The following is an 18,529-nucleotide window of genomic DNA, read 5'->3' as shown; positions in this document are numbered from 1 at the left end:
ACTTGGACACAGTTAGTTGTACAGTGCGTGTTCGGAGAAGAAGCTTGAAATCTAAACAATCTGAACAACAAAACCTTGTGTTTGACCCTTCAATATCACTCAAGGTCAAAGGTCATGGACTCAAATGAAAGCCCATATATGACTTTCTATCAGTGCTCAATAGTAAGTATACTGATATCTCTAACCATTTCTGTGTTATAAGCCATCAAAATATGGACCATTATGAGTAAAGGCATTTTTTTCACATTTAAAAAAAGTTTCTCAAAACTGTGAACAAACATTGTGGATATTGTCCCAAAGAAACTGTATATAAAATATGAAATTAATCTGACCAGTAGTTTTGGAGAAGATGTTTGAAGAAATTGCAAATGAAGACGAAGAAGACAACAACAACAAAAGATGACGGCAGACACAGCACCTTCACAATACCTCGTGGCCTATTGGCTGGTGAGCTAATACCAGCAACAACATTCCACTATAATGTTTGTGTGTCTATCCCATTAAAAACATTGATATCCAAATGGTCTTCAGATTAGTGTTCCCTGAAGACTTGTGACTACACAGGTCACTGTAATGTTACTCTAATAGAAAATGAAACAAAAACCCACATACCTTAAAAAGCATGTAGCTGGATGACAGCGGCTCCACAGAATCCCCACCCGAGGGATGAGAAGGGGACGATGAGGGGGGGAGGCCCAAACATTCCTCCAGAGTTGCACCCTCCTCCCCTCCTCTGTCTCCCCCTTGTGTCTCTTCGTCCTCCTCCTCCAGAAAACCTGTTTCCAGGGTGGATGGACCTAGGATTGGATCGGACTCATTGAACATGTGGTGGGCTGGACTAGAGTTTTCCGTACTGTCCCAGGGAGCCTGTGGGTGGAGGTGATGGATGAACACATGTGGGTGTGACAGTAAAACAATGATCGGCTACAGACAGGGTAAATAAACTATACTGACTGTTGTAAACTCTGGTAAACTGGAATCATTCTCTTTAATAGTCAGCAGTTGAAAGAAATTACTTATTAAAAATAAAAATAGGACCAAGGGTCTTGTAGTCCAACGGCATATTTAAATACATTAATTGACATTCATTTGACCATTCAAGGTCATTCAAGATCAAAGGTTATGGCACCAAATGAAAGCCCACATGTGACTTCCTATCTATTGCCAATGGCAATCATATCAATATCTTCAACTGTTTTCAAGTTACAGCACTTTGAAATTTGGCCCATTATAAACCAAAGGGGATTTTAAAAATTTCAAAAATTCATTAAAAAAAATTAAAAAAATCAATATTTCCCAATTCTTTGAACAACGTTCTTAGACCTTACCACAACAATGTTTCACAACAAATATCAAGTCATTCTGACAGACGGTTTTTAGAGAAGACGACTGTTGAAAAATTGTTTACAAACGACAATGGATGCCAATAGTCCATCGGACCCTTCTTGTTGTTGGACTAACAACTACTGACTTTACTAAGATGTGCCCTTTGATTCTCCTTATTTGCTTAACTTTGCCTATAACTCATACTTTCACTGTCTCCAATCAGATACTGGTGTGCATTTAGATGCAAATAGATACATTCTTTAACATTTGCTCAACGTTATACAATAAGTAGCATTTTTGCTTTCTACAGAATATTGGAATTGGAAGTGAAAGTCAATAAAAAAATTAAGGAGGTAACCTACTGCCTTCACAAACACAGAGCTGAAGTTCAGCACTGACCTGTAACTGATCTAGCTCCACTGATGGGGCCATGAGTCCAGTTTCTTCTGATGAGCCCTGCTCACCAACCAGGACATCACTCCTCAGGTTTGAATCCAGATCTGTTCCTCCAACACCGTACGAGTTCAGCATGCTCTGTCCTCCAGCAGCTGAGTTAAATGGGAAACCATTCAGTGCATCTTTGGGCGTTTTTCCTCCATGCAAAGTGTCAGTGTCATGTTGTAGTGATCCCAACTCCAGGGTTTCGTCCAAAGGAGGGCAGTCAAGGAAATCCCCCCGAGAGCCAGGTACAATTCCCAAGCTCGATGAGGAGGAGTCATGGGCTTCGAGAGGTGGAGGGTGGAGGTGAGGGTGTGACGATGAGGATGATGAGGAGGAGGGAGATGGAGCAGATGAAGGCACTGGGTGATGCTGGTGGTGAGAGGCCTGATGGGGATACTCAGGGGGTTGAGGGGAGTCGTACAGACAGCAATGAGGATGTGGAAGCTGCTGGTGAGATGACGAAGATGAAGATGAGATGTGAGAGGCCAAACCAAGGTGGTGAGGATGGTGGTGAGTCTGGGGGTAAAGGTGTGCGGGGTGTCCTCTGACGTAGTTCCTATGAGCCTCCAGGAAGCTCAGCTGGGGGTCGTTGAGGATGTAGAAGTCGGTGCGGCTCAAGCCGTGGCGTGCAGCCCCGATGAGGAGGTCGCGGTCATGTTTCCCAGACTCCCACCAGACAGGGAGGTAGAGGGAGGGCCGGCAGAGCTGAAGCCGCGCCGAGAGTAATGGATGACGAAGAACCTGGATGGACACGGACAGTCAGGCAGGACATTCAGCACATACTGAGGTGTGGTAGAAAACTGTAACTGATGTGTATTACAAGATAACAACAACATTCTTTTCACATGTTTTTTTCAAAAAATAACTTGAAGAGCCTGTACAAAATTCTGTTTTCCACAATACACTTTTAAGACATGACTCGGAAAATATTTCTGATGTAATTTGAACTGAGCACAAAGGTGTGTTATGGAGTCCTTACATTTCATGCTGCGTTGTGCTTAAATATTTTGTGACAAAGTCAATTCACATTTTATTGGTCATCTTATACACGTTCTTCAGCATTCAAGAAATGAGTGAATATATCCAGAAAGAAAAGAAGATCACATGATATATGACAACTAAATTGTTTCCACTTTAAGGCTTTAAAACTACTTTTTTTTTTTTGATCAAATTTATTACTCTGTTTGTGTCTTATGTATGTGCCTTTATGTCAAGGGCCAGTACATACATCTACCCTAAAAAGTAAAAGCAAAACATTATGGTCGTGAGGAACTTCTACTTTTTTAGGTTGGTTTCCAACCAGATTTCAGATTTGTAGAAGGATTGAATAAAGGGTGCATAAATTAAAAAAACAAACAAACAATGTCTATATCCTTTTGCTTAGCTATCAATGCATCATCAATATGAATTGATCAACAGCTCTAACCATAGCTGTGTTGGAAATAAAGTGAATCTGAGTAGCAGTAAAACTGTATTACTGTCTACCTGCTCTCTGATCTTGCGGAGGAGCTCGATGCGGTATAATGTCCGAGCAGCTCTCTCCTCTGTCAGTGGCTCAACGATAACAGCAGGATCCACCAAACCTGGAAAAGATGATAGGACAGAATGGAGGAAGTGGAAAAGAAGAAAAAAGGGAAGGCCAGACAGGTAGCCATGAAGCATACATGAAGTCTTTGTGGACACAAAGTGATCCCTCTCAGTTAACAGCGTGGAAAGTCTTTACCTTCTTCTTTCCTCTGAGGCAGCTTACAGGCCGTCCTGCACATGTTGACAAAAGAGTTGAAGTATCTCTCTAAACTCTCATCGGTCTTCCTCTCCAAACGAGCCAGCGCCCTGAACTGGGACCAGTCAAATGCCTTCCTGTCTGGGTCGTACACCACCCCGAATGATGACACAGTTCTGTAAAAATCTGCCTGTTCCCGACGAGTCCACCTGGAATGGAGGGGGGACAACACAGAAAAGACAAATGTGATGTGTCAAAAATCACTTTCATAGATTGCGGAGAGCAGAGGCATTTCTTACTGTGACAGACAGGCCTCTTGGGGAGAAGGTAATAATACTTTCAGGCTCTTTATACCCCTTCCTGCATTTAGGTTATCACAACTGACAATATCAGGGTGTGTAAAAACCATTTTCATTACTTGACTGGACTAAAAATTAAAACAAGATCTTAAATGAAAATGTGAGAGAAAATGTTTTTATGTTTCATCTCTTCTGATTTGTTTTAAAGTGTAAGCCTAATACTTTGGGTGGATATAACGGTTAGCTATTATACAACCCTTTTCCTGACCATCATGAATCTCACCCCTGACAAATATCCCCATATTTAAACAAGTTATGTACTACTTCAATGTAAACTGATATTGAAAATAAAAGGTCATAATGATATAAAAATTTAAATTAAAATAAAAAACAAGTGGTGCCAGGCACAAACAAACCCCCGCCCCTTGCATGTATTGTAGCTTAGGGGGGCGTTAAAAATTCATAAAATATTTCAACTTTGACCTACAAACAAACAAACATACTGAACCTAACCCCTTTAGGGAGTGGGGTAAAAATGCTAATACTATCTATTACAACCTTGGCTGGTTTTAAACTCCTAATTGTCTTACCTTCTTTGCCACTCTAAAAACAGAGGGTCTGGATCTGTGGCGACCACAGAACACCGCCTCAGCTCTTCACCCAGTTGCCATGCCAATGGCCCCCCACCATGATGACTGTGAGTGGCTCCGGCCCCACCAATTCCCATGCCGACAAGGCCATCATGAAGGAGGAACTCGTGCCGAAGGAGGGGTTCTCGACGCAATGTGAAGCGCTGGTATGCAGTGATGAGGCGCCGTAAACGGGCTGTCAACGCGGGACCAGTGGGCCACAAGGGCCGAGCCTGGACCACATGAAGAGCTGCCACACCGGAAAAGGTCCCCGTGGTTGTTGTGGTGACCAGAGTACTGTCCTGAGCACTCAGATCACCAGACACTTGCAAGTCTATGAAAACAAGATACAGAGGTTATTTTTAATTTTCAGAGTTTTTTTTAGAGTATGTTTTGTAATCTGTTTGGAGTCATACAAAAGCCACATCTGTCTTTTCATTCTTTTCATGTGGACAGTGAGGAAAGGTGGAAATGGATTCAGGCAGTCTGGAGGGGTGTGGGACCAAAGTTTGTGATTAAAAAGGGTAGTACGTATGTCTGCAGCAGACATTTCACCTCCAAAGATTAACTAGTAACTAACCCTAACCCTCACAAAAACCTGCCCGTCTAGTACATTTGATACTAAGATGACAGACACACACATACATAAACACAAACGTTACCCAAAAAAAGGATGATGATGGCGATGGGCTAACATTACTGCTACATAGAAGACCTCCACTTGGACAACCTTAAACAGAACAACCTGATGCCATAATGCTTCATTCAAAGCAGACTATGATGCTTTAGTAAGGTCAACTGTACATTAGAAATAAATTATGTCTACGTAAACATGCTAATGACTTGTCACTCTAGCCAGCAGTTCAGTAACAGCCTGATCGCCCTCTATTTACATTGATATTTATGGACAAATTCCTTGTGGAAAAATGTGTACCCTTTATTGATTTTGTCCTTTTTGGCTACGGAGTTTTCTTCAATGAACCTTGCAACATCGGCAATGTAATATTTGGTAAATCGGTCAGGCAGGTTGTGTACACTCTTTTATCCATTCTGTCACACTGTGTTGGGCACTCCTATTTTTTGGGGCATTTAGCCCAGGCCAGGGTTATGTTCTACATTTTAGGGTTAAGGGATAACCGGATTATAACACCACACAGACATAAGAACGTGCATCAAACATGAAGTGCCCCAAAACATAGGAGTCCCCACTGTGTTGACACTTGGCAAGAGGTCCTTTTCCATGACAATTACATATTCCAACAAGTGTGTAAAAGGTCTACTGTCTCATCCACAGTACTAAATAAATAACCCACCTGGTCCTGTACTGTCAGGCTTGTCTGAGGTGTCAGTGCTGGAACAGGTTTCCTCTCCCTAGAAATTAAAAGACACAGACACACAGCAACAGTTAATTTCAGTTATGATAAAATCAGTAACAAAAGACTCTTTATTTCACTTTCAAACTCTAACCCTGTGTGGTGACTGAAAGATCCACAAGAACAGTATATGGGGAAAATCGACAGCCCCCCAGACACATCACACACATATGAACACAGACTCCAAAAGAGGAGAGTCTGAACCAGACTCGGGTGTAGACCTGGACCTGGACATTGTTTTCATTTCATGGGAGGAGGTTGTGGAACTGGTTACCGCTCCAACCCTAAATTGTTTCAAATCAAGATTGGACGATCACTGGAAAAATCATAGGCTGCGCTTCAACTACAAGGACATGTTTGAGTAATTAAGCCAAGGTTGTCAAACTAATTTTAGTTCAGGGGCCACATTCAGTCCAATTTGATCTGAAGTGGGCCGCACCAGTAAAACAATAACAGTGAAATTAGTGTCTGAGTAAAATTACATGATGAAAATGTTTACACTTCCAAACTATCCTGAAAAAAAATGTGAATAACATGAACAATCATGAACAACCTGAAATTTCTTAAGAAAAAAAGGTGCAATTTTAAGAATATTCTGTCTCAGTTTAACATGTATATATGTGCATTACAACTTGCAGATCACAGTGGATCTACAAATAAAACATTTAATAAAAGGTAGAATAAATTACATTTACTTCTCAAGACATTTCAGGTTGTTCATATTTGTTCAGGTTATTCAGATTTTTTGTGAAAGGATATTTTATAAATGTGAACTTTTCATGTAATTTCCTTTTTACACTAAAACAAAGAAATAAAATTTGGAGTTGTCATTATTTGTAGGATACTAAGATAGTATTTTACTGGTCTGACCCACTTGTGACCAAAGTAGGGCTTCATACGGTCCCTAAACAAAAATGACTGATTGTTAAAATCTTCAGTGTAATTTCTGCATTTCACAAATTCATCCGACAGGCCGGTTTTGGCCCCCAGGCCGTATGTTTAACACCCCTGGATTAAGCACTAAGAAAAAGTGGTGGATAGGCTATTACACCCTTCTTCACCATATGGATATCATCTCATATATCATATCATAAATACTATCAGAATGGGTTTGAGACTGTGCATGGATGTTTTCAAAGTATTCCAGTTTAAAATTGGACTCTGCTTCGTTTTTCCATTGGTATATTTCATTCATACAGTAACTGTTTTCTGCATAACACCCTTTAGAGGCGATGGTCTTAGTCAAATGATAGCAGCACACCAGAGATCGCACTAGTCGAGAAAACCAGTAAAAAAAAGAAAACATGAGGAAAACAAGCTTACACACCTATTCGAACCAGAACAAACAACTTCCAACTGAGAAAATGCAATTCCTTTTTTAGCTCTATTTAATTCAACCAATTAATTAAGAATTAAGTGACACTACATGTGTTTTGACATGTAAATGTAAGTGTATTGTATTAGTGGATGGAACACATTAGATTTTTAAAAAATACACCTCATTGGAATACTTTAATTAAACCCATGTGTTCTTGTATTAAATACATTATTGGGCCCATTTACATGACCATAAAAATCTGAAAACTAGTAGTAATCCGATAATTGCATAATCAGGTGCGACACATTTCCATGCACTTCAGAAATGCAATAATCGAAAAACCCTGGTTTACATGTTTTAGTCCATTATTTGATTTCTTTCAGAGTATGTATGTACGTTATGACATAAGGCATACACTTCCTGTCATTTTCAAAACATCCGGTCTTGTCTTGTTGACCATGGCAACACCTACGGTGTCAGTGTTAGCTGTCCTAATGTGGGAGCTAATAAGACTACAAAATAGGTCACATGTTGCTGCTATCCTACATTTCATTTCATTGTTTGTTTGCCTTTTTCCTTAGGCTCCCATTCTCACTGCATATTTTCTGTTTATATAGAGCCTTTTTTTTTTAACACATGCACAGATGTAAAAAAATGAAAGAAATCAGATTAACCTGTACACATGCATGAAGACATCAGAGTATTGGAGAGAAATCTGGGATGAAATTCAGGTGTGTTAATCTGATTTCACATAATCAGATAACTGCTGTTATCAGATAAAGCCTATCATATTATCCTGTTTACATGATCACTAGAATAATCTGATAACTCCAGAAATCGGATAATGATCCAGGTACTGGTGTGCATGAAAATGGGCTCATTGACTTCATATACTGCAATGGCTTTTTCAGGACTATTCTGATTGCCTCATCACTTTGGAAGCTTCCAATTTTTAGAAATGTCATTCTAAAAGCAATTTTGAGAATACTCATATGAAATGGGGCACAAATGGACAGATTATACTCAGGTAAATAAATCATTCAATAATGATTCTTAAGGAGGTAGTGGAGAGGCCAAGAGAGAAAAACAGACAGGAAGACATCTTTGTAAACATTAGTATTGTGTGTCCGCAGAGCTTTGTCCTCACCTTGCTGTTCTCATCTCTATCCTCCCCTCCATCAGCTTTGCTTTCTGTGTCATCCTTTGCCTCTTCATTTTTGCACACACTGGAAAAAGAGAGAAAAGAGAAAGGAGAAGAAGAAACTTTAACAAACACAGACAATATCCCCATTGGCATACAATAAATGATGCTTTTGTTTCTGCCTAAATCACAAACTAAAGGATAAGAGCAAATGAGGAGATTGAATAGATAAACAACAGTCATATTTTGTCATTAAGTTTTTTTTTTTTTTTTTTACAGAACAAGGACAATGAAAATGTGCATTAAATGTCATGTTAAAATAATAAAGTACATACTCTCTATTAAAGTGACCCTGGGAAAAGATTTTTTTTTTTTTAAGAAATGCATCAGAAGCAATGTTGGTGCAAATAATTGACTTTTCCCACTTAACAAGATGAGAAAATCCACTTAGCATGTATTATATGTTAAAATTAAAACAGGGTCATAACACTTTAAAGTGGTACTTAAAATTCTAAAAAAAAACCCCAAAAAACATTAATGACTACTTGACCAAAAATAAGAATAGCAATAAATTAATTAAAACTTTTTTTTGCTTTACATTTTTTTTTGACTGACATTTTTATCCTCGTTTAAGTGAGGCATATTCAGTTATTCAATTATTTTCAATCTAATTTAACCCTTCAACCCTTCCAAAAACCTGCTGAAATCCTGTCATAATGTTCAACAGCAGGCGTTTTGTTTTCTTCATTTTAGTCGATCTTTGCTTGTTCACCTGCAGACCTTCAAGTTGTGAGACACAGAAATGAGTTGATATTCACTGCATGCATTTCCAAAGAATGTTCATAAAACTGAAATAATAACAGTAAAGCCAATACATATTAGTCCAAAAAGACTTCCCTTGGAAAAAGACTTTATTCAGGATATCCATATCCCTTTCATGAACACTTGTTATACCTGTTCCTTGAGTAAGGACTGAATTTGGAAAAAGAGCTTTCAGCTTTGCTGCCCCTCGGCATGGAATACTCTACAGACTGAACTGAAACTCTCTGAAGTGATTCCACTTAGAGCTTCTGTTCTGTTCTGAGGGACAGAACCACTAGACAGAGCCTGTGTTTTTAAATTTGAAATTATTGTTTGTTATAGTGTCACAGCTCCTGCACTTCTTGTTAAAAACACGATTGAACCTCTAAAATTGTATGAATTAATCTATACTGTCACTTCCTCATAACCGCTCTTATGACATGTGCTGCTGACCTCTTGGCCAGGTCACCCCTGTGAAAGAGATCCTGAGCTCAATGGGTTTTAACTGGTTAAATAAAGGTAAAAACGAAAAAAAGGAGGACTTTCATGAATGAAGCCTTAGCCTGATGTTCCATCATCACCCTCTGAGTGCCGTCATAATTAACGAACATAAAAATTTAAAAGTGTAAACAATGACATCAACTTGGTTTAATACTCACAATATCGACTTACATAGAGTGTCTGAAGGAAAATAAATAAGAAATAATAAGTCAATTTCGGAAACATAAAGTACACTAAATGTCATTCATCTAAATGATACCCCCATCCTCAAAGAATAAATAAACATAACATAATATACATGCAGTGCTAATAATTCTTCTGATTAATTAATGAGGTAAATTCATATTTTTTAAGGCGCATTTACGTATGAGAGCAAATCTAAATTTTTAATGTGTGAAGTTCATTTCTGCTCCACCTGTTGAATTCACAATATTGTCATATTCAGATCAATAGTGGAGTGATAATTAAGTCAAAAATGATCAGACAATAAAGATCTTTCATCCATTTCTTGTTTGTTGCGTAGCTGCATTAATTCTGTTTGGTAATTGTGTACTTGAAATGTGTCTTTTTTCAGGTCTCAGAAAAAGAGAACCTGACCCACATCTCAGTAAGGCTGATTAGAATAAAAAAGAGAATATTTGGGGATTGGTATTTTTCTTCATAAACAGTAATGTGGGAAAAAGTGTACACTAAACACTTCTATACATTAACAGAGACAGCTGAAAAACAGGTGGTCTTATGTTTATTTTATTATTATTTTTATATTTATTTTATTGGTTTATTGAACAGGGACACTGTACATTCAATCACATTATTGTAAATGCACCAGAGTTAGAATAATGGCTATTTTTCACCTGCAGAACCTGGACAGATGTTGAATTGTCACCCTAAAAGGTAGCACAAGGTTATAAACATGAAATGTAATTTATAAAACATAAATTTAAAATACCTTAAACACAGATGAGTACAATACAAGTTTTCCAGTACAAAATGTATAATGTTGGCAGCTCCAGTTATTAATGTCCCAGTTTTTTAGTTGCAAATGGTGAACTGGTGAACTTGCCAAACAGGTGGATTGGACGGAGGGGTTTCGTTGAATACCCCCCGCGTTCACCAGACCTCACACCACTAGACTTTTTTTTATGGGGATACCTAAAAGATAAAGTCTATGCTATGAGACCTGCAACAGTCGCTGATTCGGAGCAGCCATTGAATGTGAATGCACACAAATATCAAGGGAACTGTTTCGTGATGTGTGCGATTCCATTGCTTCGCGTTGTCAGCAGTGTCTGGATCAGAACGGATGTCAGTTTGAGAACAGGCGGTGACAAAACAATAAAATCATGTTTGTAAATTCTGTTATATTTTGAAAATTAAATGAATTTTAATAAACACCTACTTAATTATTTATGGGGCACCCTATACATATATATATATATATATACACATATATATATATATATATATATATATATATATATATATATACACATATATATATATATATATATATATATATATATACACATATATATATATATATATATATATATATATATATATATATATATATAGATAGATAGATAGATAGATAGATAGATAGATAGATAGATAGATAGATAGATAGATAGATAGATAGATAGATAGATAGATAGATAGATAGATAGATAGATAGATAGATAGATAGATAGATAGATAGATAGATAGATAGATAGATAGATAGATAGATAGATTCATCTCTACAGACTAACAGCTTTCATAAATATCCCATGTATTCTATGTGCTTCTCCTACATAGTGATGTGGTTGTGAAAACACTGTTCTGACTGTGATGAGGAAATATGCATGTATTTATGGTGCAGCCCCCATGTGTATTTTCATCCTGGCAGCATTTTTCATTTACATGTTTGTGTATTTCTTCCAACTGGATTTGGAGTCATGTGTCAAAGCCTGTAGAGTTACTACAACTGTGTGATGAAGGGAAGTCAAACAGTCACAAAGTGGTGGTGCTTAGCTGGGAAGAGGTTCAGTTTGAACTGGTAACTAAGCCAATGACATTCACAATTGCCATCAGGACGAAGATCAAAGCTTCTGTTAAGAGTGAATGTCTCGTCTCCGTTCACTCTGATGTCTTCCAGAGCTGCAGCACCCACAGAATACCTTCACCACACTGCACTCATTCCTCTCACTCACTTGCAATTAGTTTTTTCTGGGTTCTAGTCACTATATGTTCCACTTATACCTGAAAACTACCAAAACAAACAACTGTACAGGGGTTTTCCTCAGTTTGTGCAGAGGATTTTTCTTGTTACTGACTGAAAACAATGCACTTGTGCAGGATCCTGGACCAACCAGTAGGGTTTAAAGCTCATAGACCAGCATTAGGTGAGCATACAGGAAACATGTAAAGACCATTAAATATAAACATTTCAGAATGGAACAGATATACATATCAATGTGCCAAGAAATGTGGATTTTTCTTTGGAGCATCCATCTCTAGAGAGGATCCTTGCCTCTGCTCTGGGTTACAGGAAACAAAGGGGGCACATCATAACTTCATTCCACTTATGAAACATATTCTGAATGAGTTTGGGGGTGGGTAAAACTATCTAAAAGACGTGAGGATCTTTTGAGACAGAATAACAATTAATTACCTCAATCACACATTTCTTATTGCTTAGGTGAGATGCAACCAAACTCTAAGCTGTACATCCATCAGTGGACCATAAGACCATAAAAATACCTCTAAATAATCAGACAATTGCAATGATCAGATCTGATGCATTTACATGCACTTAAGAAATGGGATAATTGAGAACCCTGGTTTAGAGGCTCCTGTCCATTGTTGAATTTCTTTTGGAGTACGTATGTACATAGTGATGACAGAATCAAACTTCCTGTTATTGTCTTCCACCCACATTTGACTACATAATCTCTATTTTCTATGATTTTAATTGTTTTTACACATGTGCAGATGTGAAAGAATGAAATAAATCAGATTAACCTGTATACATGAAGGTAGACATCAGAGTATTGGGATGAAATTCGGGTGTGTTAATCTGATTTCTCATAATCAGATTAGTACTGTCATTTGATAAAACAGATCAGATTATCCTGTTTACATGATCACTTGAGTCATCTGATAACTCCAGAGATCAGATAATGATCAGGGTATTGGTGTGGATGTAAACGGGCTCAGTGATGCTGCAGTGTTTCCATTATTTCCATAGAATAAAAAAAAACAAAAAAAAAATCTTACTCATTTATTTGCATATTTTTAATCTTCTCACTCACATCTTAAGGACATGTGTAGGCAGAGAGGTGGCAGCGTCAACAAAAACAGAAATGGCATGTGAGACGACAGGTTGTGTTTTTCACACCAGTGCTGGCGCTCACTGTGAATGTTACTACAGTGAATAAAAAGAATTAAAGGCTACACAACAAAACAGCAACCAGTGTACATACACACAGGCTGTGATCAACAACTCTTCAGTGTTTTTCTTTTCCAATTTCATTCACACTTATTGAAAATTCACATTGTTAATAGTTGATGGAAATTCTTTTCATTGTTACATGTCCTGTCTCCCTGTACTGTTACAACTCTTTCAGATGTAAAATGATTATGTCAAATGTAGGGCTGTCAAAATGAACATATTAATGCAGATTAATCCATCAGCATGATTAATCTGATTAAAAATTTTAATGTAATTAACCCATCTGCAACGCAGAATGCCTCTGAACTTGTCTGTCAACACATTTGGGTCAGTTTGTCCAAGTAGAGTTACTGTTGCGCATGAACAAATGGACAGTTGATCCGGTAGTGACAGGCAGCAGAACCAACCCATAAAGATGGAAGACACTAAACAGCACGTTGACCCTCTGGATGGAAATATGAGGACAAAAAACCAAGACGGAACAGTTGTGTCAAGTTGTTTTGTTTCAAGTAGTTTTGTTGAAACTGTTGAAGGTGTTTAATAAACACGTTCAGTGCATATATATTCCCTTCTGTCTTGAGTCTGTTTGCTCATGCAAAATGAAAAGCGATTAATATAGATTAAAAATGAATAATATTCAATCATGATTAATCAAAATTAATCCACAGCAACCCTGTGGTTAATCTGTTTAAAAATTTTTAGTATCTGAGAGCATTAGTCAAATGTATTTTATCTGATTTGGACCATCTAAGGCATTAAATGAATCTGGGCAAGACGTTTGCATGTTTCTCCAGATATGATGTGGAAAAAGTGAGACATGTTAACAATACTGATAAGCAGTCTTACCTTTTCATACTTTATGAAAAAGTGATTTTTGATTATCACTACATGTGAGCATTGTGTGAAAGCAAACAATGCACATGCTAACCAAAGTTTTCACAATTTTTTTTTGTTGTGGGAAGGAGTCAAGTATAAATAAACTAAATAAACCACCTTAGCAGTAAAATATTTATCAAGGTTCCTACACATTTCTACAAGTTCAATTTAAGACCTTTTTAATACTCCTTTAGGCAGAATTTAACGCCCATTTCACAGCTATACCAGCAGAAATTTGTGACTCCTAGAATTTAGCAAAATGCATTTATTTATTCCAGCGCTTTGATTCCCACCGTTTCGAGTCATTCCTCACTGGGGGCTTTGAAGTTAGTGATAACTGATTCCTAATTTTAATATATATTGTCGGGTTGGAACGGTTGGAACTGAGTCAACTAACATTACTTTCTTTGCGGTTTGGATATTTAACAGACACATTTAAACACAATACAGCGAACAAGTTTATGGCAATATAACTATATCAAGTTGAATACCTTTTAAAGATTTTTTTAAGGTATTAAATGCATATTTGTAGATTCAAGATTTTTAAGACTTTTTAAGACCCGGAAGGAACCCTGATTTAAGAACCTATAAAATATATGAACCATCAGTTTCAAAGAAAAAAACCAAAAAGATGAAACTGAAGCATGGGTCTTCTTTGTTCTACTGTGGGTGAATATACAGAGGAGGGTTTTTAGGGGGCTTGTTTCTTGACTATATCTAAACTAAATACAAAAACAGCAGGAAAGCATCTAAGGCATACCTCTGTCTAAAATATATGTTTCTTGTGAGATGTCTTCTTGTCAAATGTATGTTCTTTAATGTGAAATCACTACAGTTAATGGTCATTGCCTAGTCTTTGTTGCATCTGCAGTTCCTCTTTTCTGTGGAACTTTTCATCATATTCCAGTGATATCTCATGTGCAGAGCCCTTGGGACTTTGTGGTGACTTGCCATCTCCCGTTGGCTACAGTGAAGGCAGTGACACATTAACCTGCTTTTGACCCACGTGTGTGCAGTTTGATTGACATCTACACTACCCTGTGATGACAGCTTTTCTGACAGCCACTGGATAAAAGCCGCACTTTAGAAAAGTGTGTGCCCTGCAGTGTGCAGAATTTGGAGACTACAGTCAATCAAAAAGCAAGACACCATATCGATATATGGGGTACGGTATATGAATGCCAGGCTTTTTTTTCCTCGCAAAATTATATTTTTTATTTTACTTGTCAGTAAAAACTGAATTTCAAAGTAGGAACAAATTTGATAACTGTACTGAATAAAATGACACTTACTGTACTGAACAACAGAACCCAAACTTATTCCTTGACCATTTGTATACAGTCGTATAAAACAGGCACATGCACACATAAGGCCCAAAGGGGGCCTGAGTCCCTGCCCTTTTTGCCTCATTGAAAAAAGTGCCCTTTCAATTTTTATTAATAAATAAATGGGCTCTATGCACAGCCCCACTGACCACAGCAGTCACAATAAGAAGTAGCTAACACACCTGGATTAATCAGTGTGTCCAATAATGAAAGGCAGGAAATAAAGGAGCCAGACATTGAGGAAGTAGTGGGGCTTGATAAAGCTCTACTCCAGCACTACTTTTACTCTATTTTCATGCGATTAAGTCATTGCTAGGTGCATTGAGTGGGTGTTTGTGGAACTGACATCAAATCACAACAGTGGTGAATGTGCTGGTAGTTAGAATCCACCCCTGCATTATGTGAGAGAGGACATGATAACAATAATAAACTGAAAGACAACAGACGGAACAGCAACACCAAACCACAAGACTTTGAGGAAAGTGCACAGCTTATTTAACATTAACTAATATGTTTTGCACTTTTAACTCAGTTAACTCATGTTTTAACTTTTAACTCAGAGGAACAGATGACAGCGGACTTCCCAGAGGATTTATACAAGTTGGTGTGAATCTATTTGAAATTTACATCTCTACAGTTATGCACAGGCAAAGCACTGCTTCTTGTATCAGTCTTTAAGTGTTACTGTACAGTGGTAGCCAAAATGATTAGAACACCTGACAGATCTGAAAATATTGGTCTTTTTTGCCTCCAAAACATGATTTCATTTCATAATGTTCATGAAACGTGTAGATGGTTGCTCTGTGCACAACAAATACCGGATGAAGTGAATCCTATTGTTTTTATCTGCTATTAATTTTAATATGGATGAAATGCACAGGACAGGCCCTAAAGAATCACACAGCTTTATCCTAAGACTCACCAACAATTTAACACTTGACAATGATCACACAAGTCATTTGGCTTCTTCTGTGAAGGAACATGATTGTGTGGCATATAGGTATTTTAAAGGCCAATCTTTAAAAAAAAAAAAAAAAAAAAAAAAAACTCTCTTAAATATGTAATAAGTATTCTAATAATTTTGGCCACCACTGTAAGTGTGCATGTACATAAAAGTACCCACCTATCTGTGACGTCCGAAGCCCCCTCCCCTCCTCCTTGTTCAGCGGTCAGTGCAGTGACATCAGGCATCCCCACTCTCTCCAGGAAACACAGGTCTGGATCGGCCCGCATGGCATTGTAGCGCTCATAACCTGTTGAAGAGCACAAGCCCCAGTAAATACAGCCACACACACAGTAAAGCCACATACACACACTAACTATCTGTGGCACATGAACATCAGTATGGGGTAAAGATGAGTGAGTGAGGAACCCTGACTCAAGTGGACTAAAGGGCTTCTAGATCAGAGGAGTATTTGCACTGTTCGGTCTGTTATAACATCTCTAAGGACCCTGTTGTTCTGCCCTGCAGCCACAGCTTCTGTAAAGTCTGTCTGCAAAGCTGGCAGGATGGCAAACCACTGAAGGAGTGTCAAGTTTGTACAAGTAAATCTTCAAGAGATCATTCAACTTGAAACCTGGTCTTAGAGAACAGCTGTGAGTCATTCTCACTGCATAGAGATAAGGAAGCGTCAGAGTCTCTGCACGCTGACAAACCCAAACTCTCCTGTTTGGACCATCAACAGCTAGTTTACTGTGACACAGAAAAACACCACACCCACAGATTCAGACCCTCCAGCAAAAGGAGGAACTCCAGGAAATGCTGAAACCCTAAAGGGACAAGGTGAAACTTAAGGTGAATCAAACAGTAAAACACATGAAGATCCACACCCAACAGACAGTGAGGCAGACTAAGGAGCAGCTCCAGAAACTCCACCAGTTTCTCCAAGAAGAAGAAGAGACTAGGATCAGAGCTCTGAGGGAGGAAGAGGAGCAGAAGGTTCAGAGGATGAGCTGATAGCTGCAGGAGTGTCATTCCTGCACAAATCCATGGCTGCAGTGTAAAGAGTGCAGCAGCTCCCTCTGTTGGCTGTTACGCAGCTGGGTTCAACACTCATCCTGTCTGAAGATCTGACTGGACTCAGAGTACGAGTGAGACCGAAGCCTCCTGATAATCCTGGAAGGTCTCAGGTTTTCTCTGTCCTCAGTCCTGATGGCTTTACTACACAGTGGGAGTAGCAACAAAATGTGGGGAGGTAAATACCTAGCAGGTAGAGTCAGTGGTCCATTAGGTGAGAAAGCCCTTCAGAGGATCAGAGTTTCCTGTCCAGACTGTCTATGCTCTCTGTCCATGTCCTGAATTGACCTCTTAAGGTCCCTAAGAGAATGGAGCTGTCCATTCTGTCTCCTCACTGTCACTCTCCCCTAGTCTTCTGTCCTCATGATGTTTTCACCCTCCCCCTTACTCACTCATCCACTTGAATACTATCTGATCCGCTGAAGGTTGTGACTATGAAATGATTCTGTGCGGCTGGTAACGTGTAATCTGATTGGTCAGACAATGAAAAAAAAAAAAAAAAACTTTCAGTCAGTGTCTTAACCCGTTTCTACTCACATCAACAAATCGGATAAAAGACACATTTTAAGATAATCAAAAATATGTTCCCTTGACTGTGTGGCATTACGTGTGGTCAAAACATCACTGAAATTCATGCCACAAAATAAATAAACAGGAATGAAGATTCAGTGGTTAAATAGCTAAATCTAATTTGACTGACATGATTCTGTGTTACTGTATCTCTATTAAGACACACGTTTCACCAAGTCGTTCTATTTCCTATGTATATTTGAAAAACTTGAACAATGTGAGTGCCGAGTAGAAACAAGCTCCATATTTGATTTAAAATAAAAAAGGAGCCTGTGTCCCAATATTATTAGCTCATTGTGGGACTGCAACACGACAAATATCACTATGACAGTCTATATTTACTGTTAAACACAGACGCTATCCTCAAATGGCTTTGCCACCCCGTTCCGTATTATGGCCTGTACAAACACATGACAGAAAATAAACTCTATGACCATATTGCCAGCAACATACTTTGATAAGATCTACAATTATAAATAAACTGGCTGTTGAATAAAAAAGCTATAAGTGCATTTTAATAATAGTGTAGGATATCACATGCTTTGAGCACATTCTTTATTTGAAGTTGGGTGCTTCTATGAAACTGGTATCTAAAAGCAGGACAGAGGGGCTAAAAATTCAAACAAGATGTAGACTGTTATGAAGCAAGTTTGGAAGCACTTTGGGTCTATTTTAAAAACAAATATTTACTGAGATAAAAGGGAAACTATTTTTCAGATAGAACACATTTTTATTTGACGCACGCATACAAAAATC

General features: G+C 38.2%; 1 protein-coding gene across 1 annotated transcript in view; it reads right to left on the bottom strand.

The window, feature by feature from the left end:
• Positions 1-18,529, bottom strand: part of chd6 (chromodomain helicase DNA binding protein 6) — a 189,323-nt gene that overhangs the window by 20,154 nt on the left and 150,640 nt on the right. The window contains exons 30-37 of the mRNA XM_030135292.1: positions 16,310-16,439; positions 8,257-8,335; positions 5,732-5,789; positions 4,380-4,752; positions 3,491-3,699; positions 3,253-3,350; positions 1,726-2,508; positions 613-867 (exon numbers count right to left, since the gene is read on the bottom strand). Coding sequence (XP_029991152.1) covers positions 613-867; positions 1,726-2,508; positions 3,253-3,350; positions 3,491-3,699; positions 4,380-4,752; positions 5,732-5,789; positions 8,257-8,335; positions 16,310-16,439 — 1,985 coding nt within the window. The remainder of the gene's footprint in view (positions 1-612; positions 868-1,725; positions 2,509-3,252; positions 3,351-3,490; positions 3,700-4,379; positions 4,753-5,731; positions 5,790-8,256; positions 8,336-16,309; positions 16,440-18,529) is intronic.

The sequence above is a fragment of the Sphaeramia orbicularis genome, chromosome 5, assembly GCF_902148855.1.
Source record: "Sphaeramia orbicularis chromosome 5, fSphaOr1.1, whole genome shotgun sequence".
NCBI lineage: Eukaryota > Metazoa > Chordata > Actinopteri > Kurtiformes > Apogonidae > Sphaeramia > Sphaeramia orbicularis.
Note: the sequence above shows the minus strand (reverse complement) of the source record. Positions and strands in the feature narration are given on the sequence as shown.